We start from the raw sequence: 22,466 nt of genomic DNA on the forward strand, positions 1-22,466 counted from the left end.
TTAAATATTAAAATATGGTTTTAGAGGGGGCTGTTAAACACAGTTATCTTATGCCTGTGTGAATCTTTATATTGTCCTTAATGAGCTTCTTATCCTTTATAGTCTCATTTATGAGGTTTTAAAATTATTTACATGATTTGTTCTTTTGAATGTTTGCCGGTCTTCGTTCTGTGGTTTTTCATGGATTCCTTTGTGTCTCTTTGTTTTATGGGTGCCTGCAAGAAAATGAATCTCCAGGTTGTGCATGGTATACATACTATGATAATAAATTTAGTTTGAACTCTGAACTAATATGGGTCTGGGAGCAATGGTAGTCTGTACCTCTGCTGGTTATTTTGTCTGTAATAAAGAGATTGCCATTTCAACCAATTATTCTTTATTGTCTTAACTTTCTACTATTACAATCCTGGCATTTTTATCAGTATTAATAGATTTACCCTAAACAGATTATTAGATTAAAGTTAATAATTGCATTTCCTGCCTGGAGAATTTATTGTCAGGTGTTAGAACATTTACCTCCATCTCTAATAGTTCTGTCACTTATTCACAAACTGTTTGAATTACCTAGTAATCTGAACTAAGAAATTTAAATTGTGTAGCAAATTGGAAAGTTAGTGCTAAAAATTGACCAATTAAATAATTTATATTAAATATCTGAATTCAGAGCGGAGGCTTCCTTTTCATGCTGTGGCTAGATGTCTAATCAAATCTGTCAAGCAATGGCATTTCATTCATTTTAGTTTAAAAATCATGATACTTCAGTGGAAGCATATTCAAAAATGGAAATTGCTTTGTTCATTTAAAGAGTTTTATGTTTCAATCTTGCAATTCCATATTGTAATATTAGATCACTGAGTGATACCTTCATTCTAAGAGGATTGAGAAGGTTTCAGCTATTGAGAACATGATTTGAGTTGCATAGCTCCAATTTTGTAAATGGTGGATTATTGTTTGGACAGGCAAGTACTAACATAATGATTCCCTTCACAGTGGCCTGGGCCATGGAGCCTTCGGTGAAGTATATGAAGGCCAGGTTACAGGGATTCCTGGTGAACCCAACCCTCTGCAGGTTGCTGTCAAGGTAAGAAAGATGCTGGTTCACACAAGTTCATAAATTCTGAACCAGCAACAACTCAGTGCTGAGTATGTTCCGTTATTTTCTAATGGGATTTGGGCTACAGTCATTCTGTAGTGTATTTTTTCTTTTGTCAAGAGGCAACATTATTATGAAAACATTCCCAGATTTTTTTTGTTGAAACACATCACTATGTCATTTGTGTAGACAATATTGGGCTCTCCCACACAAGCAAAAAGAATTTACCAAGCACTTTTTTTATGTCAACAGTATGCTATTAAGCAGTAATTTCCCTAAGGAGTCAAGGGGCAACTGTATGTGCTTTGCTGTGCCATTTTCTTTCATTGAAAATTATGATGAGTTAAACGTGGTGGAAAATGCTTTTGAAAACTCATCATGAAGAGACGAGTGCCACAATTGTTGCAGCATTACTTGTGATGATTTTTGCTCATTTTGTAGGAGAATGCAATCTAGCACCAACTAGGATTGATGCTTTGTGTTTTCATGGATGTTCTCAGAACAACAAAACTTGCACAGTCCTTTCACAACAATGTTCAGCAATTGGACATGCTTTCTCATTTTGCCTTTAGATGGAGATGGAGTGAGTTACTGTGCCATCTTTTCATTTCTGGAGACTGAGTGTGAATGGAGTTGAGACAGCTAGGGTAAACAGTATGCTCACCAAGGTTAAGGCAAATTATACTAGGCAGTGTAAAGGAGATGAAAATATTACTCAACAGACAACATTTGGTGCTTGTCCCGGACAAATGATCATCAGATAAATACAGTTGGATTCCAGTTAATTGGGACACATCGACACCTGTCCATTTTTGCCCAATTAAGTGACTGTCCCAATAGACCAAAGTTTCATGGAAAAGTTTAAAAATTATTAAAAAGACAAACTGAGTTACAAATTATGTTTTTAAATGAAATACAGAACAAATGAGAAAAAACACTAATACTACTACAGTACGATAAAACTATGCATTAGTTCCTAATAGTTATCAATGGAGGAAGTCATCTGTGTCACATTCTTCGGATTGTAAATGAACAAAATCAGCACAAACACCTAGTGCAGATAAGCAATGCTTTCAATGATTGCATCTTCCAAATCTTCATTTTCCTTTTCTCATTCAAGGTGATTGTCAATTACTTCAAATTCGTCAATAATTCCTAACTTGTTGAAGTAGTGAAATCATTTCATTTTCACTCCTGACCATTTCTGTCATCTCCACACCTGCATGCTTGAAACTGTAGTGACAAAAACATTTCTGAAGTGTCTTACAGCTTATTTCTCACCAATTATCAATGACAACAGTCGCTGCTTTTTGAACACAAACACACGCATCTGACACTATTTAAAAACTGTTTGTTTGAAGCACGCTGTAGTGTTTAATGGCCACGTAGTGCACACGACTGACACTGGTTAAAAACCGTTTGGCAACAGTCTCCAGTTAAGCGTCATAGTGTCTTAAGTAAACAAAATGAATCTTGCCTATTTTCTCAACTAGTTTTTGTTCTTTAAGAGATGCCCCATTAAGTGGTTGCTCTGATTAACTAATGGTCCGAGTAACCATACTCACTGTATAGTAATTTCTGTGAAATATTATTATTAATATCCCCTCTCTTATAAACAATGTTCCATCACAGAGCAGAAATGGGAATAGACTTCTTTGGAGAATCCAGCCTCTTCCTGCATTTGTGTGTCTGCAAATTACAGGAAAAGGAATGGTTTCTGTCCACGAGAAAAGGAAATTTCTCTTTTGTAACAATGCTGTTTAATCATTTAAGTCAATCAGTCAAAGAAAAATTAGGTGCTAAGTAGAAGATGTTAAGAGTTCTCTAGATGGATGATTTACTTGAGTTTATTGGCCTTCCTCAACTATAATTATCTGGTGATCTTGTGAAGATAGACAGGTTAATTAGTTAGCTGAAACAGACACAGTTATATTTTATATACTCTGCTATTTTCACTTATCACTGTTAGCATGAAGCAGTATTTCCTTCTAGTTCTATCAAACATTACAGCCCAGGAAATAAGTTAGAAAAATAACATTTATGCATTCTTTTTGATGTGTATATCAGATTTTAAAATCATATGTATGTGTTTTAAGTATTGCATGATTTCCCAGTCATTATTCGTATGTGGCCCACATTCCTGACTTGCCGACAAGAAAGCAGACCAAAAGGTGACGACCTTTATCTTGTAATTCACTATCAAAGCAGGAGCATATAATGCTGCGTCAGAAATCATGCTTGATTTAAGGGGATCCAGCTGGGATATCAATTTTATAAACACACTGTCTCCATATGGATTTCCATCTGCTGCACTTTTTTACACAGTCAACACAGATAAGAGACACAGGATCTCTGTATTGTGCACCTCTGTGCCAGTCACTTTAATCTGTGGTCCTAATCATCATAGTGGGTGTGAGAACATCAGGACATATCAATCCATCAGTCACACTCCACCAATTAAAAACATCATGACTAATCTAATTTTGACCACAAACCAATTTTTCTGCCCTTTCCCCATGTCCCCGATTCCTTTGTAATTCAAATGTCCGTCATTCTCCATCTGTGCCTCTGCAGTTCTGAGTTCTAAATAACCCAAATGGGTGAAACGTCCCCTCAGTATCCACTACGCTAATCCTACTCAGAATCTTGTTTCATTAAAATCACCTGTTGTTTCCCTAAACTCTAACGAGTTCAGACACAAACTGCTTAACCGAGCAAAATTTCTCAGCATTATGTCCAATGCAAATGCATCCCTCTTTAAATGAACTGACTAAATTGTATATAGTACTACAGATCTCACCAATTCCTTGCAAAGGTTCAGCAAAACTTCCCTACATTTATATCCCATGCTCTCCTGCAACAAAATCTACATTACTTTAGCCCTCTTAATTAATTGCTGTACATGTCTGAAAACTATTTGTATTTTATGTAATGAGTTCCCCAGATCCCCCTGAACCACAACATTTTGTCATCTCATTTCATTTAAATCATAATTTGTTTTCTCATATTTGCTTCCAGATTAGATAACTTCACATTTTTTTCATATTATACTCCATCTGCCATCTTTCTGTCTGCACATCAAAGCTATCTTTATCCCCTTGAAGGATTTTATGCTATCCCTACAACTTGCTCACCCACCACCAGCATATCTGGCCATATTACATTCAACTCTTTCATTCAGCTTACTAATATAGATAATCAACAGTCGAGACCCTAGCACTGATCCTATGGTAGTCCACTTGTTACAGGTCTCTAATCCAAAAATGATCCTTTTATCCTGCTTCATTGGTTAGTTAGTTACTTGCCTATCTATGGCATTAGCTTACCCCCAGTCTTGTGTAATATTATTTTGTGCACCTTTTATGTGGCATCTTGAAATCTAAATACACTAAATCTACCAGCTCTTCTTTATCTACCCCGTTTGTATCATCCTCAAAGATTTCTAGCAAGTTGTCAAATATGGTTGCCCTTCCATGAAATCCTGTTGATTCTGCTTAATTTTCTTATGACTTTTTGATGGTCTTTCTATTACCTTCTTAATAATGGATTTTCCCAAGGACAAAAGTTTTTTTGTTAGTCTATAGTTTCTTGATAACGATCTCCCACCTTTCTTAAATTCTGATGTTACTTTGTTCCCTATCAAGAATCCAGGGAATTTTAGTAAATTGGCACAAATGCGTCTAATATCTAAATGTAGTCACCTCCTTACATGACTCTAGCTAAGATCAGCTCATTGGATCAGAGACTTGTTGACTTTTTGCCCTTTTTGCTGTCTGTTGCAGGGTTTCAACCCGAAATGTTGACTCCTGCTTTTCCCACTGCAGATGCTGCTCAGTTTCTCCAGCAGATTGGTTGTTAGCCCCATTAGTTAAGCTTGTACTTTTTTTTTTAGCATTGATGGATGTAGTTTTATATTCCTCCTTCTTTCTTCATAGTACCTTGATTACCTGTTCCCTGCTTCTGATTAAAATATGTGCAGTAACTGGACTCAAACAGGAGACTATTTCACCTGTCCTTTCAATTTTCCTCCACTCTCTGTTTCTCCCATCTTTCCTCGCCTCCTCTATTTATCTTCACTGTCTTTCTTCATCTTTGTTTTCCTTTCTTTCACCAGCACCTTTCCTTCTTCCCATGATGGACTATGTTACTGCCTTGGAGGATTCACATTACTGGCATTCACCTGCTACCCAGCCAGCAATGGACAAATAAGGAAGCAGATGTGAGCTTTTTAGTCCCGAGATTCTGTTGGTAGACAGGTTAGATTCTACCAAGATAAGTAGCTGGAAACAGGGAAAGTAATTTCTTAAAGTGAGTTGTACAATTTTAGGATTGTATCTGGTGGCTCAGGTTTATGCAACATCTAATTTGCACGTTTGAAATGGGTGAAAGTTATTTTCAAAGACAAAGTCATGTTTATTGTCATATGCACCATATACACCATATGTATGCAGTGAAAAACTTGCAGCAGCATCACATGCATTTAGCATCAGATATGCAGCATTCACAAGAAAAAACATAAAAATCATACACAGTTTTTACAAGTAAGTACAAAATTGGAACAAAAAATCATTGTATAACGAGGTTAAAGTTATATTCAGGTACTGTATTGCTATGCTGAGGTAGTGATTAAGAATAATTGAGCCTTTCAGTTCTTGATCTACTGATATGACTTGCAGATGACAAGTTTACAGAAGCTACTGCAACCTTTCCTTTAAAAAAAGAGGCAGAGAAATAAAGTCCCCTAGCATATAATAAGCTAGTGCAGTTCTCAAATGCCCATTTTCAATACTCTTTTTAAACAGCACCCATGCATTTGCTGTGATCGATATTCACTGTCCAGGACCCAAGAGAATTATTACTAACCTCCTCTTCCTAGCACAGCAGCATGGACTTTCCAAATGGGTCAGAGTTGTGTGTGACAATGTTAAACTTCTAACCAATACTCCTTGCTCAGCTTCTTGCTATGAAGAAGTAAACAAGGAGGTCATGTAGGCCCATGTTTAATCAACAAAAGACAATTGGGTTGTGTTAATTTGCCTGCATCAACCCAGACAACACTGGCTAAGTTATTTGCACCATTGAAATTGATTTCAAGGAAGCTGGCAGACTAAACTGATTTTGTCACATAGCAGACCAAACATGGTTACAGGTACAGTTGATTAATCAATAGTTGGGATGGTTGTGTACTCAGAGAGACACCCCTCATAGTATTAATTTCAGATGGCTGGAATCTCTGTCCACAGAAGCTTTCAGATTATCTTTGTTCTAGCAAAGGTAACTGAAAAACATCACATGCAGAAAATGTCAACTAGTAGCAAAACAGTATCAATACTAAAAAGCTTTGAAGATTGTTAGGAATGACAAGGATAGAGACAGGGTGACAGAAGAAAATAGAATTCATTCCTCAACCTTTAGTTTTTGTGACAGACAACTCGTTCATCTGCAAGTCATTGGTATGTTCAATTAGTTTGTAAGAATTGTACCCAAACACCAATCCCTCCTACCTACACCATGTCCATATCCCTCCATCTTCCATACACCTATGTGCCTATCCAAACATCTCTTAAAAGCCTCTACTGTATTTGCCTGTACCACCATATCAGACAGTGTATTCCAAGCATCCACAACTCTGAGTAACAGACACCCCCCACATCCCCCTTGAACCTACCCCCTCTCACCTTCAATGCATGCCCTCTGGCATAAGGCACTTCAACCCAGATACTCTCTATTTATCTATGCCTCTCATAATCTTGGAAACCTCAATCAGATCTCCCTTCAGCTTCCAACGCACCTGAGAAAACAACCCATTTATCCAACCTTTTATGATTGCACATGCCCTCTAAACCAGGCAGCATCCTGGTAAACCGCCTTTGCAGCCTCTCTAAAGCCTCAACCTCCTTCCTCCTTTGGGGAGACCAAAAATGTATACAATACTCCAGATGTGGCCTAACCAGAGTTTTATAAAGTTGCAACACAACCTCCTGACTTTTGAACTCAATGCCTCAACTAGCAAAAGCAAGCTTTCCATAAGCCTTCTTAACCACCCCATCGACCTGTGTAGCCACTTTCAAGGAGCTATGAACTTGGATCTCAAGATCTCTCTGCTCAGCAACACTATTAAAGAATGCAACTCCACACATTTATCTGGGTTAAACTCCATCTGCCATTTCTCAGCCCATATCTGCGATTGATCTATATTGTACTGTATTCTTTGCCAGTCTTCAAGACTATCCACAACACCACCAATCTTGGTATCATCCCACCCATCTACATTTTCATTCAGGTCACATATATACATTACAAACAGTAGCGGTCCTAACACAGATCCCTGCGTAACTCCACCTTAGACAAGTCCCTTCAACCACTGCCTTCTGTCTTCTATAAGCAAGCCATTTCTGAATCTAAGCAGCAAATTCGCCACAGATCCCATGCATCTTAATCTTCTTGATTAGCCTCCCAAGAGGGACTTTGTCAAAGAGCTTACTAGAATCCATGCAGATAACATCCATAGCCCTACCCTCATCAATTTCTCTCGTCACCTTGTCAAAAGAACTCAGAGCACCTTAAAGTTATGCCTGGCAATAGATGGTGACTAGAAGTAGCAGAGAACTGTGCACTAATGGGGAGCAGACTGAAGAAGCTGTCAGTGTAAAACAGAATAACAGTATGTTTACCAGATGGCTCATATAATTATCACACAATGTGTGTCCTGTATGAAGTAGTCCTGAATACCCACTCTAAGTCATTCCAATGTTACAGTTCTTTAATTTCTTCATGCCTCTGCTCAGGCATTATACAAAAGTAGGCCACAGCTTTCAGCTGATCTCTGTATGCCTGAACTTTAGGACTGCTCCCCACATATAATCTGCTTGGGTTCTCCAAGGATTTTACTGGGTTGGAATATTAGGAATGGAAAAGAATTGGAGCTATGGTGACAGGAAGAGAGGGGGTACTGGAAGAAAGAAATAGAGTGGTAAGAGATTGGGCACCATGGTTGAGTAGCAGTTACCGTGACTCAACTATAGTTCAGGGTATCGGAGTTCAGGGTGCAATTCCAGTGGCGTCTGTAAGGAGCTTGTACATTCTCCCCGTGACTGCGTGCGTTTTCTCCGGATGCTGCAGTTCCCTTCCACAGTCCAAAGACATGCCAGTTTATAGGTTACCTGGTCATTGTAAACTGGCCTTTGATTAGGAGAGTGTTTGGGTGCATTTGTGCGTTGCTGGACAGGGTGGGTCTTCGGGCTGGAAGAGCCTGTTCCACACAGTATCTCTAAATAACAAAACAATGATTGGGGGAAACTATAAGGGATAGAGTGAAGTTGACGTGGTGCTTGCATCAAAGGGCATAGCTTACAACAAATGCGTCATACTTGTGCATGAGAGACTAGCAAGCCTAATCTGGGAAACTCTATGAACAAGTGTTGGTATTGCTGGCATTTGATTATCATTTAAAAAAAGAACCAGCCTAATATTTAGGTACCATACATACAATCTGTAGATTTGATGCATATAGTTCAGAAATAAATCATGAACACAACTGTTTATTCCCCTCCATAGATGCTGCCTGATCTACTTAGGTTCTCCAGCACTTTGTGTGTTGATCTTAATAAAAATGTGTTTTATTTTAATAAAGAGAACTAAAGCTAATAAAAATGGCAACAAATTGTTCTGTGAAGTTGTGAAATGAAATGAAGAAAAGCATTGCAAACTTTGATGTGCACTGATTGTGAAGTTCACTGAACAAGAACAACATCTGTTCCAATTGCACAAATGTTCAAGCTTAAGCTTTCTTTTAGATAGTAGAAAACTTAACACAACTTGAAGCTAGTCATAAATACCCAACAGGATATCATTGTTGGCACAGTTGTGGTGAAGAATGACATATGAATTTGCACCAGAGTTTTCTGTCTCTCAACACCACTCCACTTCCAAGCCACTAAATGAAAAACGTACTCAAGCACCAAGTTTGGGAGGTCAGCAAATCATTGGTTACTTTGATATCTAATGTTTTGGCTTGTATTTGATTCAGAAGATGCAAGAGAAAACTATTGTCCATTTGTTTTTGTTTTTGCCAATACATTTGGTATGTTCTTCCCTTTTGTATCAGCCTCTTCTACCACTCCGGGCAATGCATCCCAGACCCTACCACTCTCTTTGTGAAAAGAAAACCTAGTTCTGACATATCCCCTAAACTTTCCCCCACTCACCTTAAACTGATGTCCTCTGATTGCCATTGCCACTCTGGGAAAAAGATGTTGGCTCTCGACTCAGTCTATGATCCTATAATCCTGTACTCCTCTAGAAAGTCGACTCTCAGCCTCCTTCACTCTGAATTGAAAAGCCCAAAATTGCTCATCCTTTCCTCATAAGACATGTCCTCTAATCCAGGCAGTATCCTGGTAAATCTCCTCTACACCCACTTTGAAATACATCACATCCTTTCTCTTAGTGAAGTGACCAAAACTGAACAAAATATTCAAGGTGTGGTCTAACAAGAGTTTAACAGAGCTGCAAATTGACCTCATGGCTTTTGAGCTCAATCTCCCAACTAATGAAGGCCAACACACCACCCTATCAAGTTATGTGGCAACTTTGAGGGATTTATTTGTCTTCGACCCCAAAATTTCTCTGTTCCTCCGTACTGCTAAGAATCCTGCCATTAACCTTCTACTCTCCTTTCAAGGTCAACCTTCCAAAGTGTCTCACTTCACACTTTTCCAGATTGAATTTTATCTGCCATTGTTCACCCTTGATTCTGCTGGAAATGGATAAAGGAGCTTTCCACATTTGCCCTATTCATCAAAATAAAGAGAAGCTGCTAGGTGGATACCATCTCCCCAAGTTCAAACTCATTTAAAACAGGGAAGGAATCAGACTTGCCTGCTAGTCTCCTAGTCTACCAGTACTAGCAATGGCAATAATTTGAAAGGTCTTCTTTGTCTGGCACACCTGTTTCTTCTTCACAACGAAATGATTATGTGAACAGTGTATTAACTCCTCCATAATACCCACCAGCACAATTGGCATCCAAGCAGTACTGAAACAGTTTCTTCCCCCAGACCATGAGACTACTGACCTCCCTGCTACCACCTAGGTCTCCACACGAGTGAAGCACTAATACTATTTACTTTTTAGCTCGTGTTGTAAATGGGACCTTATGCTAAATATCAATCTTCTGGAATATATTTTATTATTTGTTAATTTATTTGTGGTAATATTGTATTGTTCATGAGTTAAATGTACCATGTGGTGCACCTTGGTTGGAGAAATGTTATTTCATTTGGCGGTATACATGTATACGGTTGAATGACAATGAACATAAACGGCTTAAACTTGAACTTAATGCACCTTTCACGTGAATCATGTAGTCCTGAGACAATGATGTAGATATAATCTAAGTTCTGATTTATAAAGTAACAGCTTTATAAAATATTATTGTCTAGGCCCAGAGTATGGCCGCTTGCATATCGACCCCATTAAGGCTCATCTTTCAAAAGAACACCCAGTGGACACTGGTATCCAGTTATCCTGGGTTCTTGTAGCACACAATCAGAAAATGACAGGCTACCTGTAATTTCCTTTCTGTTTACGTCTCCAGAGATTTTAGGCTTATATATTCCAAAGGAAAATGGAGAAAAGAGGTTGGATAAAACTAATCCATTTCAGACCAATGTTAGGAATGCATAAGTTGAATTTACATACAGCAAGAAATTTTACTTGAAAGCATTATAGAAGGTATTTCTAATGTAAATTGCTGATTAAAACAAAATAGTGTCTCGGATTAATAGAGCTTTTGTTTACATTGCTGATGTGAAACAAAACTGTTTTGTTTTTAATAAGCTCGTTTGTTTTATTTCATGGTTATAAAAGTTCTTCCCATTAGATTTGAGTGTAAGTTTAATGGTAGAATTTACTGAGGCATTTGTAAACAGTGTTGACTCTGGGCTGCTCATTTTGATAATGGCTACACTGATATTACCTTTCAAAAATCACATCGCGGTTATTATCCAAAACTCATTTGTTTTGCAGGAAGTGAATTGTTTTAGGAATGCACTTCCTCATTTCCCAGCAATAAAGAATTTAGAAAATGACTAATATTGGTTAAAATATCGAAAACAGCAGTGGATGTAAACCATAACAGCATGAGTTTTTTTTCTTCATAATCTAATGTTTGCAATCTGTTCTGTAATAATGTAAAGGAAACAAATTGCCTCAAGTGCTCATTGCATACTTCAGGATGTAAGTTGTAAGGACTGATTCCATCAACTAAGCCAGCCTCCTAGCTTCCAAACTCTGCATGATTCTTTCCTGGGAAATGATGAACTCTGGCCTCAGGATCAGCATTTCCCCACACGAATGCAACAATCCCACATGATTTCATCATTTCTTGCTTCACTTTCAGGCTGTTGCCTGGTTTACAGAGTACTGACTATGAGGACAGACTTGGAATATTTTCCCTGGAGTGTCGGAGGAGCATCCTGATAGAAGTGCCTAAAATTATGAGAGGGTAGATAATCAGGGTCTATATCCCAAGATAAAAATATCAAATACAAGAGAGCATACCTTTAAGCTGAGAGAAGAAAACTCTGCAGTAAATGAGAATTACGAAGCAGGTTTTCTAGACAGAGTGTGGTCTGGCATGGGCTGCTGGGGAAGGTGATGAAAGCAAGTTCTTTGAAGAGACTTCTATCCAGGCAGGCAATGGAGGAATATAGGCCCTGCACAAGCAGATGGGATTAGTTTAATTTAGCATCATGGCTGGCGCAGACACTATGGCAGGTTCCTGTGTTAGACTTTTCTATTACTCTACTTAAGGTCTCCATAAGTTACCATGAGAAAAATAATATGCAATAAAAATGGAAATGCTTGAAATACTCCTCAAGTCAGGTTATATCTGTGGGAAAAGAAAGAGAGCTAATGTTTCAAGTTAAGAGCCCGTTAGAATGTAGAACATGGAAAGTGAAACAATACAGGAGGGAGGACTGGGGATGAGGTTGTCTCCAATATGGTAAAACAAATGTGACCATAGATGCAGAACATCAAAAGTCATTTGTCACGAACAGAATATTCACAAAATTATCTAAAATAAGCAAAATCTTGTAATCACAGGGAAGCCTGGTGACATTGATGGAAACGTAAACAGAGTTAACATTTCAGGTCAAAGGCCCTTTGTTGGAACTGCAAGTTTATCTGTTTCTGCTGTGTTGATGGATATGATGTAGTCTTAGTTGCCAACTTGGCTAGAGTCTGTTATGCAAAATCTCTTGCCAACAGCTGCCTGCCTTTCACCCACCTGCCATCAGTTGTTTCCCTCTCAATTGTTTACTTTCTTCCTCTTCAGTGATTCCTTTAGAAATGTCAGTTAAGTTGGAAGAAAGCTAGAAAATCCATCTTTGACTGAATTCTGTCGAATATGAGAACAGATGGGGTAATGTAATGCCTACAGCCCAAGCACATCACTGATAATTTTTATTCCATGAGCCTCTATATCCTGATGCTATATTGAAAAATAAGCTGCAATGTAAGGTTGCATCTGTTGGATCTCTGTTTATTTTCTGATCCTTAGGGTTCTTCCAGGAGTCAGGAATGAATGAGCAGTCTTAAACTCTTACCGATCGTTTATTTTAAATACAAACAAATATACAAATACTAAGCAAACTAAATATTTTGCTGAGAAATGAAGCAAAGAGGTGAGTGAACAGCAATTAATGTGAAGATGAAAGAAAAGGAAAGATGGCACCTCTGAAAAATCCATCACCTTTATAACTGAGATAAGAAAATTCCTTAGATAAAATAAACCAATCATTATGTGTGAAAAATGAGAAAGGTGATAGTTTAACTGTTACACCACCTTCTACCATTAAGTGAGGACAGACCACCACATATTGAGAAAAATACATGTTTGTTAAAAGGGACAAATAATTAAAATACAACTTCAGTCTTACATTAATTCATCTTATGAAAAGTATTAAAAACATTGGTTTCCAACACATATTAAGTTAATATGTCATTTATTTTATGGTAAAACTGAGCTAGTATGTGCAATTACCTGCCAGCTTGTACTCCATCCCCTATCCCCGCTGTCTTATTCTGATTTCTTCCTTTTTTCTTTCCATTCTGGATGAAAGGTTTCAACCCAAAGTGTTGACTGCTTATTCTTATCCACAGATGATGTCCTCCAGCATTTGTGTGTGTTGCTACTGGGCATATGAGTTGGGCTCATGTTCTGAGCTCTGTTAGTTCTTATAGCTATATAATTTCTCTCTGAAATTGAGCAACAATATTCTACCATTTGCGAATGACAATAATTCTACAAGCCTTTTTTAAGTTGCAGCAAAGAATTGCCTTGTGAATGAAACTCTCCTACTTTCCCTTCTCCTCTTCCTCCAAGCACCTTCATCCCAGAATTAGTTGGACACTAGAGGAGGAAGATATTGTATATTTGAAAGATCCTGTTCAATTGTCCTCCTGTGGTCTGCACAGCCAATATGCTTCCAAACCCCTTGACTCTTTATTCTTGCCAATGGAGTTTTTTGGGTTGACCGCAGCAGGGGTTTCTTCCAGAATCGTACATATGACCTAATGAGCCCAGACCCAAAATAATGTAGGGTCATGAGTATATACTGGTGATGGGAGAAATGTCAGCTTATCAACGGTGCACTTAGGTTATGTGATATTGGCAAATTTAGTCTTACAGCTCTGACTTCATACACAATTGCTACATTAGTGAAATGCAAGGACAATGTGGGCAAGGGTGGTTTTTGACTGTTACCAATACACACCTGTGTATCCATAGTCATAGTCATAGTCATACTTCATTGATCCCGAGGGAAATTGGTTTTCGTTACAGTTGCACCATAAGTAATTAAATAGTAATATGTAAATTATGCCAGGAAATAAGTCCAGGACCAGCCTATTGGCTCAGGGTGTCTGACCCTCCAAGGGAGGAGTTGTAAAGTTTGATGGCCACAGGCAGGAATGATTTCCTATGACGCTCTGTGTTGCATCTCGGTGGAATGAGCCTCTGGCTAAATGTACTCCTGTGCCCAACCAGTCCATTATATAGTGGACGGGAGACATTGTCCAAGATGGCATGCAACTTGGACAGCATCCTCTTTTCGGGCACCACTGTCAGATAAATTTAAATCCAAATTTTAAAAAATGATAACCAACACAGAAAACTCAGTGATCCCGCTCAACATCATAGCGGGCAAGCAGACAGCATTTTAAGGGTCTATTCCAAAGATCATACCAGCCACTAAATCTAGTCAACTTGCTGTCAGCAAAAAAAAATTCAAGCAGAAAGTGTGCCTATACTGTCAGTGATTTCAGTTATAGCAGATTGGTGTTGTTCTAAAAATGAGCAGGTTTTAGAGATAATATTGAATGGCTACATGCCAGTATCCTTGAAGACAGAATGTGAACAGCTTTTAGCACAAGTATAAAAACCATCTGCAGACGACAGGTAATTCTGTTTTACCAGTGAAGGACAAAATACACCTACTTTTGGCCACTAATTATCCAAGCCAACAAGTGACTTTGTACAGTGATATACATGGGTCTAGTGGGGAAAACATGCTATATTCTGTTGATAAATGTCACTTGTCTGATCTTCTGTTCCCTTTAGACACTGCCTGAAGTTTGCTCTGAGCAGGATGAGCTGGATTTCTTGATGGAAGCACTGATAATCAGGTAAGATTGCCTGAAGAAAATAGTAAGAGGAAACAGTAAGATTGCTTGCTAAACTACTGCTTTATTTAAGTCTTCCCTCATTTACTCTTCTCTCCAATTCTCATACCAATCCACTCCCTTCCCCCAAAAAAACACAATGGTCAACACTTTCTTTCAGATATTGGCAGGATGATCCATGACATGGGCAAATCAAACATGATCTCCTTTAGTCTAATTGAAGAATCTGTTAAAACACTCCTTTAGATGGCTATAAATAAACTGAGGCCGAAGAAAGCCAGTGACTCTGGGCACCTGAAGCTCTGACAGATTTAGAGCTTTCAAAGTTCAAAGTAAATTTATTATCAAAGTACATATATATCACCAGAAAAAAATCCTGAGATTCATTTTCTTGCAGGCATTCACAGTAAATCAATATTCAAAAGTTCAAAGTAAATTTTATTATTAAAGTACATATATGTCACCATATACAACCCCAAGATTCGTTCTTCTGTGGGTATACTCAGCACATACAAAGAAACAACAAAAAAAAAACCAAAATAATAATAATAAATAAATAAGCAACAAATATCGAGAACATGAGTTGAAGAATCCTTGAAAGTGAGTCCATTGAACATTTCAGTGATGGAGTGAGTGAAGGTGAGTAAATTTATCCCCTCTAGTTCAAGAGCCTGATGGTTGAGAGGTAATAACCCTACTGGTGTGGGTTCTAAGGCTCCTGTGTTTTTGATGGCAGGAGCAAGAAGAGAGTATGGCCTGGATGGTAAGGGTCTTTGGTGATGGATGCTGCTTTCCTGCACCAATGCTCAATGTAGATTTGCTCAATGGCTTTACCCATGATTGACTGGGATGCATCCATTACTTTGTGTAGGCTTTTCTGTCCAAGCGCCTTGGTGTTTCCATACAAGGCCTTGATTCAACCAGTCAATATACCATCCACAGCACATCAATAGAAGTTTGTCAAAGTTTTAGATGACACGCTGAATCTTCACACATTTCTAAGAAAGTAGAGGCACTGCTGTGTTTTCTTTGTCATGGCACTTGCGTGCTGAACGCAGGACAGATCCTCTGAAATTTTAAGTTACTGATCCTCTCCACCTCTGATCCACCGCAAGCAATGATCTGTAACATCCCCTTGGGCTTGGAGGCAATTTGATGAGGCAGAACCGAGGCAAGGCAAGGCAGTGGGCTGTTGCCCAGTGTGAAAAAGACCCAACGTTTGATTGACGTAAGCGCTGAGCCAAATCGGAAAGGTTGGGCACAGGTTGAATTGAGGCAGAAGGATCCAGGCCCCAGAGTACATCGAAGTGACAGAACCCAATGTTTGGATGACGATTTAGGCACCAGGCCAGATTGAAACAGTTATGTTGAGGGAGGGATGATTTGGCTCACTGCTCTTTTCAGCACTGAACAAAAGGTCTGCGAACAAACTCATCGTGGACTTCAGTTCAGCACGTTATTTGCTTGCGTTTATTGTTTGCATGATTTGGTTTTTCTCTTTCTGCATGTTGGATGTTTGATACTTTTTTTTTAAATAACTTATTTTGATTTCTTTGTTTTGTGGCTCCTTGTTAGAAGATGAATCCTAATGTTGTATAATATGTATGTATTCTGATAATAAATGTATTTTGAACTTTTGATGAGGACTGTAGAATCACGAAAAGTATATGACTAGAAACAATAAAAAGCATTTTAATAGTTTCAAAACAGTTGATTCTGTAAAAGAAGGGATGATTCTCAAATTCAGTGATTGGCCTGGAGATTGTTCTCCCAAAGGGGATGATTTCAGACACTCCTGGAACCGCTGTGTCATCTAAGCAATGTGGCAATATTTTGAAGTTAGTTTGAGCATAGAAACCTGATTCAAACGTCTTCAGTGGTTTTTGGTGCCCTCATCTTTACAAGAGCAAGGCTTTTCCGCTGTCCATTGTTGGTTTTCTTCCTTTACTGGTTTGTGATTGGTGATCGGATCTCAGATTAAATAACCAGACCACAGCCAAAATGTGAAGGTAGGAATAACCACCTCAATATAAATAGATTAGATTTTACAGGATGTATTCTGGAGTTTACAAACAGTTGTGGGGGTGGGGAGGGAATTATATTGAAGGTATTAGCAAAGATGTAAGAGGGATTGAGAGGTATGGGCCTTTCTGAATTCTGATGGCAGAGGGGAAGAAGCTGTTCCCAGAAGGTGCAGTAAGTATAATTAGAAAAGGTAAGGTGATTACAAAAGGATGAAGAGTATGTTTCCAATAGGGTATTGATGAGGCCGTATCTGGAATGTCCTCTTTTTATTGAAGGAAGAGTTTTGCCAGTCTGTTACGTGGAATAGTTAGTTGTTTCATGTGCAGAGTTTGGACAGGCTGAAGTAGTATCCACTGCAGTTTGGAAGAGTGAGAGGGATATGACTGAAACATTTAAGATACTAAGAGGACTTGACAGGGTAGATGTGGAGATATTTTCTCTTGTGTCCGAATCTAAATCTGGGAAGGGTTATTCATTAGTAAGGGGTCATCCTTTTAAGAGAAGTGATAAAGTATATTTTTCTCTTTGGGGATTATGAATCTTTGGAATTCCTTTTCTCAAAGGGTGATGAAAGTGGAATTTTTTGAATATTTTTAAGGGAGAGATAGACAAATGGAGGTAAGATTACTACACAGAAAATGCTGGAGCAACTCAGCAGGTCAGGCAGCATCTATGGAAATGAATAAGTAGTCAATGTTTCAGACCAAGACCCTTCATCAGGACTACAAAGGAAGAGAGAGAAGCCAGAATAAGAAAGTGGGGGGGGGGGGGGGGGGTGAGGGGAAGTACAAGCTAGAAGATGATAGGTGAAGCCAGGTGGGTCGGGGTGGGGGAATTAAGAAGCTGGAGGTGGAAAATATAAACTGCAGGAGAAGCAGGGAATCGGATAGGAGAGGAGAGCAGACCATGGGAGAAAGGGAAGGAGGAGGGGCAACAGGGTAATGTGATGGGAATGGGAGGAGAAGAGAAGAGGTAAGAGGGGAGCCAGAGTGGAGAATGGAAGGAAGAGGCAGAAAACTTTGAGAAATCAATGTTCATGCCATCAGGTCAGAGGCTGTCCAGATGGAATATGAAATGTTGCTCCTCCAGCCAGACAGGGGCTTCATCGTGGCAATAAGGAGGCCATGGATTGACATGTCAGAATGGGAAGGGAGATAGGAATTTAAATGGTTGGCCCTGGGAAAACCTGCTTTTTGCAGATGGAGTGAAGGTGTCTAATCGATGTCGGGTCTCACCAACATAGCAGAGGTGGCATTGGGAGCACTGGATACATGAGAAGAGCCCAGCAGATGCAGAGGTGGTGTTGCCTCACCTGAAAGGAAGTCAGGGAGGATGTGAATAGGCAGATGTAGCTTTTTGTCTGCTGCAAAGAACCCTGCTCTGTGAAGAAGGATGTTCTGGGAAAAGGGAATGGCATTTCTACAGGAAATAGGGTGGAAAAAGTATGGCCAAGCTGTGGTACATGAAGCATCACCCATGCAGTCATCAGTATAATGTAGGAAGAGTCTGGGAGCATTACTGGGGAAGGCTTGAAACATGGACTGTTCCATGTGGCCAATGAAAAGGCAGACATAGCTGAGGCCATTGCAGAAGCCCATGGCTTTACTTTGAGCTTGGAGAAAGTGGAAGAAGCTGAAAGAGAAATTGTTGAGTGTGAGAACTAATTCTGCCCAGATGGAGGAGGGTGGTAGTGGAGGGGAAACTGGTCGGGTCTGTTGTCTAGGAAGAAGCGGAGAGCTTCAAGGCCTTCCTGCTGGGAGACAGAGTGTAGAGGGACTGAATATCCATGGCAAAAATGAGGCATACTGTTGATCTCCTCAACAACTTTCAATACCCTAGCTTCCTTCTTGCTTCCCCCCTCCCCCACCCACCTGGCTTCACCTATCACCCTCCATCTTGTACTCCTTCTGCTCCACCCACCTTCTTATTCTGGCTTCTTCCCCTTCCTTTCCAGTCCTGGTGAAGGGTCTCAGCCCAAAACGTCAACTGTTTATTCATTTCCATAGATGCTGCCTGACCTGCTGGGTTCCTCCAACAGTTTGTGGGTGGGTGTTACTCTGGATTTCCAGCACCTGCAGAATCTCTTATGTTTATGATGTAAGATTTTATTAGATTTTCTGAATTGCAGATTTGATGTTACGCCAGATTAACCAAGATCTCATGAAGTGGCAAACCAGGCTTCCAGGGCTGAATGGCCAACCCCTACTCATAATTTGTATGGATGAATGCACTGTACTTTGCAGTGTGACATCACTCTGCCCCTTGCAATAGCAATGAATTTCATTAACATTAAATACAGCCTAAAGAAACTTTCAAGAGAAGTTGTCAACTTTCTAGATGAGCATTCAAAGCATATTTTTAACTCACATTTAAATTAAATTAGATTTACCCTGAGCCTGTAAAGCCTCAGCAGTTCCCAGGGAAGTTTTTCCACATGGTGTCAAGTTGAGTAGCATAGGATAAACTGTGGGCACGCCTTGCTATATAAATCTAGAGCAGAAAATACGGAGCTATGAAGGAAAGCATTTTAAATGGGAAAATTCTCAATTCCCATATCAAATTTACTAGACATTTTGGAATTTTCTGTTAAAAGAGAGCACTTCATCAACTATTATCTATTTCAAGAAGATCCGTGCCAGTGTCATCAGCTCAGACACCATTGCAAGTGGCTAGTTGATTGCATCCATGGTGGGTACAAGTGCCACCAAACAGGACTACACTTGCCTACGTAACCAGCTGCCTGATAATTGACCCACCATGTCTACCTGTTCATCTGCCTGTCCAAGTATGCTTCTGAAACCTTCAACCATTCTTTGTCTTCTGAAGATTACATTCACTATTTCCAAACACACCTCCATTCCTAAGCCAGTAAACATGGATCTTGCATTATTCAAACACCAATGGAGATGTACGTACTTAATCTGATCACGAAATGTCAGCAATTTGGATCTGGACATTTCCTATACTTTTCAAATAGCTATAATGTTGCATCATTTGTCTCATTAGAGTTTGCCATTTTTACCTCAAAGGCTACATGTTTCTATAGATGCTGAAATAAAATTTACCGTGAATGAAATCCTGCCAGTGCAGTTGTTTCCACATCTCTCTCAGACTTCTATTGAGCTGATTTTTTGTCATTGAAGTGGTCAATGCTTTTCATTGTGATGCTAAACATGTACTACTTCTGTTGCAGTAAGTTCTGCCATCAAAACATTGTGCGATGTATAGGAGTCAGCCTGCAGGCTCTCCCTCGCTTCATTCTGCTGGAGCTGATGACAGGGGGAGACATGAAATCCTTTCTTCGAGAATACCGACCTAAGCCAGTAAGACGTGAACATATATTAATGGAAATATCTGTTGAAAGTTGCTTTTCACAAACAGAAGCTATCTTGTGGAGTGACAGATAGCAGCTTTAAAAAAAATCTAGTGTTAATATTATTTATAAAGGCCCATTATTAGACTTATTGGCAAAGTGGGATGATGCCAGGATTTTCAGTAATTTTAGTAATTTCCTTCCCTTGCAATAGATTGTGAGCATTTAGGGTTTGCTTCACATCTCAGTGATCATCTCTGAGGTGTTTCTTCACAGATGCATTGAGGAATCCTGTTTGGGTTCTCATTGTACTGATGCATTTCCAGATGACACTGATTAAATGTTAGCATTTATCTGATGCTTGGCAAAATGTCAAATGTTACTGGTCTTTTAATTGTTGTGACTCTGATTGAGGGTAAAGCTTCGATGTAGAAAAAAGCATTGAAATGAAATAAGCAGTTCTTTATTTTATATAGATTGGGTAATATACTTATGAAGGGACTGACATTTGAAATCTAACTAATCCTTATTACAGTATATTGGTTGTCAGTTTCTGCAGCATTCATTGAAACTGGATAAAAGAGCACGGAATACATCAAATAATTTCCGTGCCCTGACAGTCAAAGAATTCAATGTTTTATTTAGGATTAAGGTTGGGCCAATATTATCTGCCTGAAGCAAGAGAAGTCACCAAATTGCAAAGTTTGGTTTTAAGCTATCCACTCTGTAATTGACTGTATCTTGTAAAGCTAGCAAACGTCTGTTCATATAGTTTGTTTTTATTGGACTTGTCACTCTTCACTTAACTCAACTGATATCTAGCAAAAATCAAAGCTAACCAGGAACTGATTTCCAGTCCTTTTAATCCATATTCAGATTTATTTCCTTCAGATTTTATGCCCAACTTCCCCTCCATTTCTCTTTTTTTAATGTTTGCAATTGTTACTGTTATATTTCAGCCTTCATTTTCATGCATGCTTTGGGATAATAAATGACAGAGGAGCGGTCAAAGTCAGAAAAAAGTATTTTCTGCACCCTTCCCTCTGGCTAGCCCCCAACAGCCATTTTAATTGGTGTTCTCAGTTGGAGAATGAGGATCCCCAACAAACTACATTAAAGCAAAATATTGTTGATGGTGGGAATCTGAAAAAAAAATAAAATGCAGGAGAAACTCGGCTTTTACACAGCATTAGTGGAAAAAGGATATTAATCTTTTCAGTTGATAATTTTTCATCAGAATTGTGAGCAAGTAGCCCTAGAGTCATTGAGGAATACATAATAGAAACAGGCCCTTCAGATTTTTGAATCCATACCAACCAGCAATTATCACTAACCACTAAAATTAATCCTACACTAATCCCAATCCGTTATTCTCCCCACGTTCTCATCAACTCCCCCAGATTCTACCACTCACTTATATACTAGCGATAGTTTACTAGTGACCAACTAACTAATGAGTCTGAATGTCTTTGGGATGTGTGAGAAAAATAGAGTTCCCAGAAGAAGACAGCACAGTCACTGAAATAACATGCAGACTTCCCATAAGCACTAACCAAGACTGGAATTGAACCCAGCTCTTTGTTGCTGTGAGACAGTGGCTCTGTTAGCTGTGCCACAGTGCAGTATTAGTTGTATACAAGGTTTAAAGTGAAGATAAGTGAGATAGTGAACATTATGTTCATATAATATTATTACTGTCACCATAGCATGGTAGAACCTGTCACTAACAGTCAAAAGTTGTGTGCTATGTCTAATTGTGCTTAATCTTGAGCAACATTAATTTTGTGTTGAGAAGAATGTGGATTCTGCAATGTGATTCTTGAAGTTATTTTAAATTGATAAAATTTGTAGGAATATTGATCTTGTAATATCGATCAAGTGACACTGAGTCAGATCCTAACCTTGACAACATAGAACTGGTGTTAGAACTGGTGAGCAAAACATAAAATTTCTGAATAATGCTGATGATTCCTGATCATCAAAATTGGTGATTCAAGAAATAAAGAGTTTGCTAAGAAATCGGAGAGCTGCAAACACCAGTAGAATCTGTAGTATACTTGGTAACCAAAGCAATTAAATGTTTTTTGGATTTTATTGGGACTGAAGCTTGTCACCCTCTTGCATACTTACATTGTAATTTTGACAGAAGTGACTACGAACAGGTATGAAATTAAACATCTCTTATATTGTATGTTCTGTTCTTACAGTAAGATTTCCATTGCCCTTGTAAGGATACCTGGTTCTTATAAAGCAGGCAACATGAGACAGCATCTGAACACATTATTCTTACATATCGCTTCTGCTCACAGCATGCCAGTTTTATACTTTCTTGGTTAAAACTACTTA

At 38.8% G+C, this 22,466-nt stretch overlaps 1 protein-coding gene across 1 annotated transcript in view; it reads left to right on the forward strand.

Annotated features, from left to right (window-relative positions):
• Positions 1–22,466, forward strand: part of LOC140202164 (ALK tyrosine kinase receptor-like) — a 328,364-nt gene that overhangs the window by 268,580 nt on the left and 37,318 nt on the right. Inside the window, exons 13-15 of the mRNA XM_072267037.1 lie at positions 991–1,081; positions 14,721–14,785; positions 20,001–20,130. Of these exons, the coding sequence (XP_072123138.1) occupies positions 991–1,081; positions 14,721–14,785; positions 20,001–20,130 (286 nt within the window). The remainder of the gene's footprint in view (positions 1–990; positions 1,082–14,720; positions 14,786–20,000; positions 20,131–22,466) is intronic.

The sequence above is a fragment of the Mobula birostris genome, chromosome 8, assembly GCF_030028105.1.
Source record: "Mobula birostris isolate sMobBir1 chromosome 8, sMobBir1.hap1, whole genome shotgun sequence".
Lineage (NCBI taxonomy): Eukaryota > Metazoa > Chordata > Chondrichthyes > Myliobatiformes > Myliobatidae > Mobula > Mobula birostris.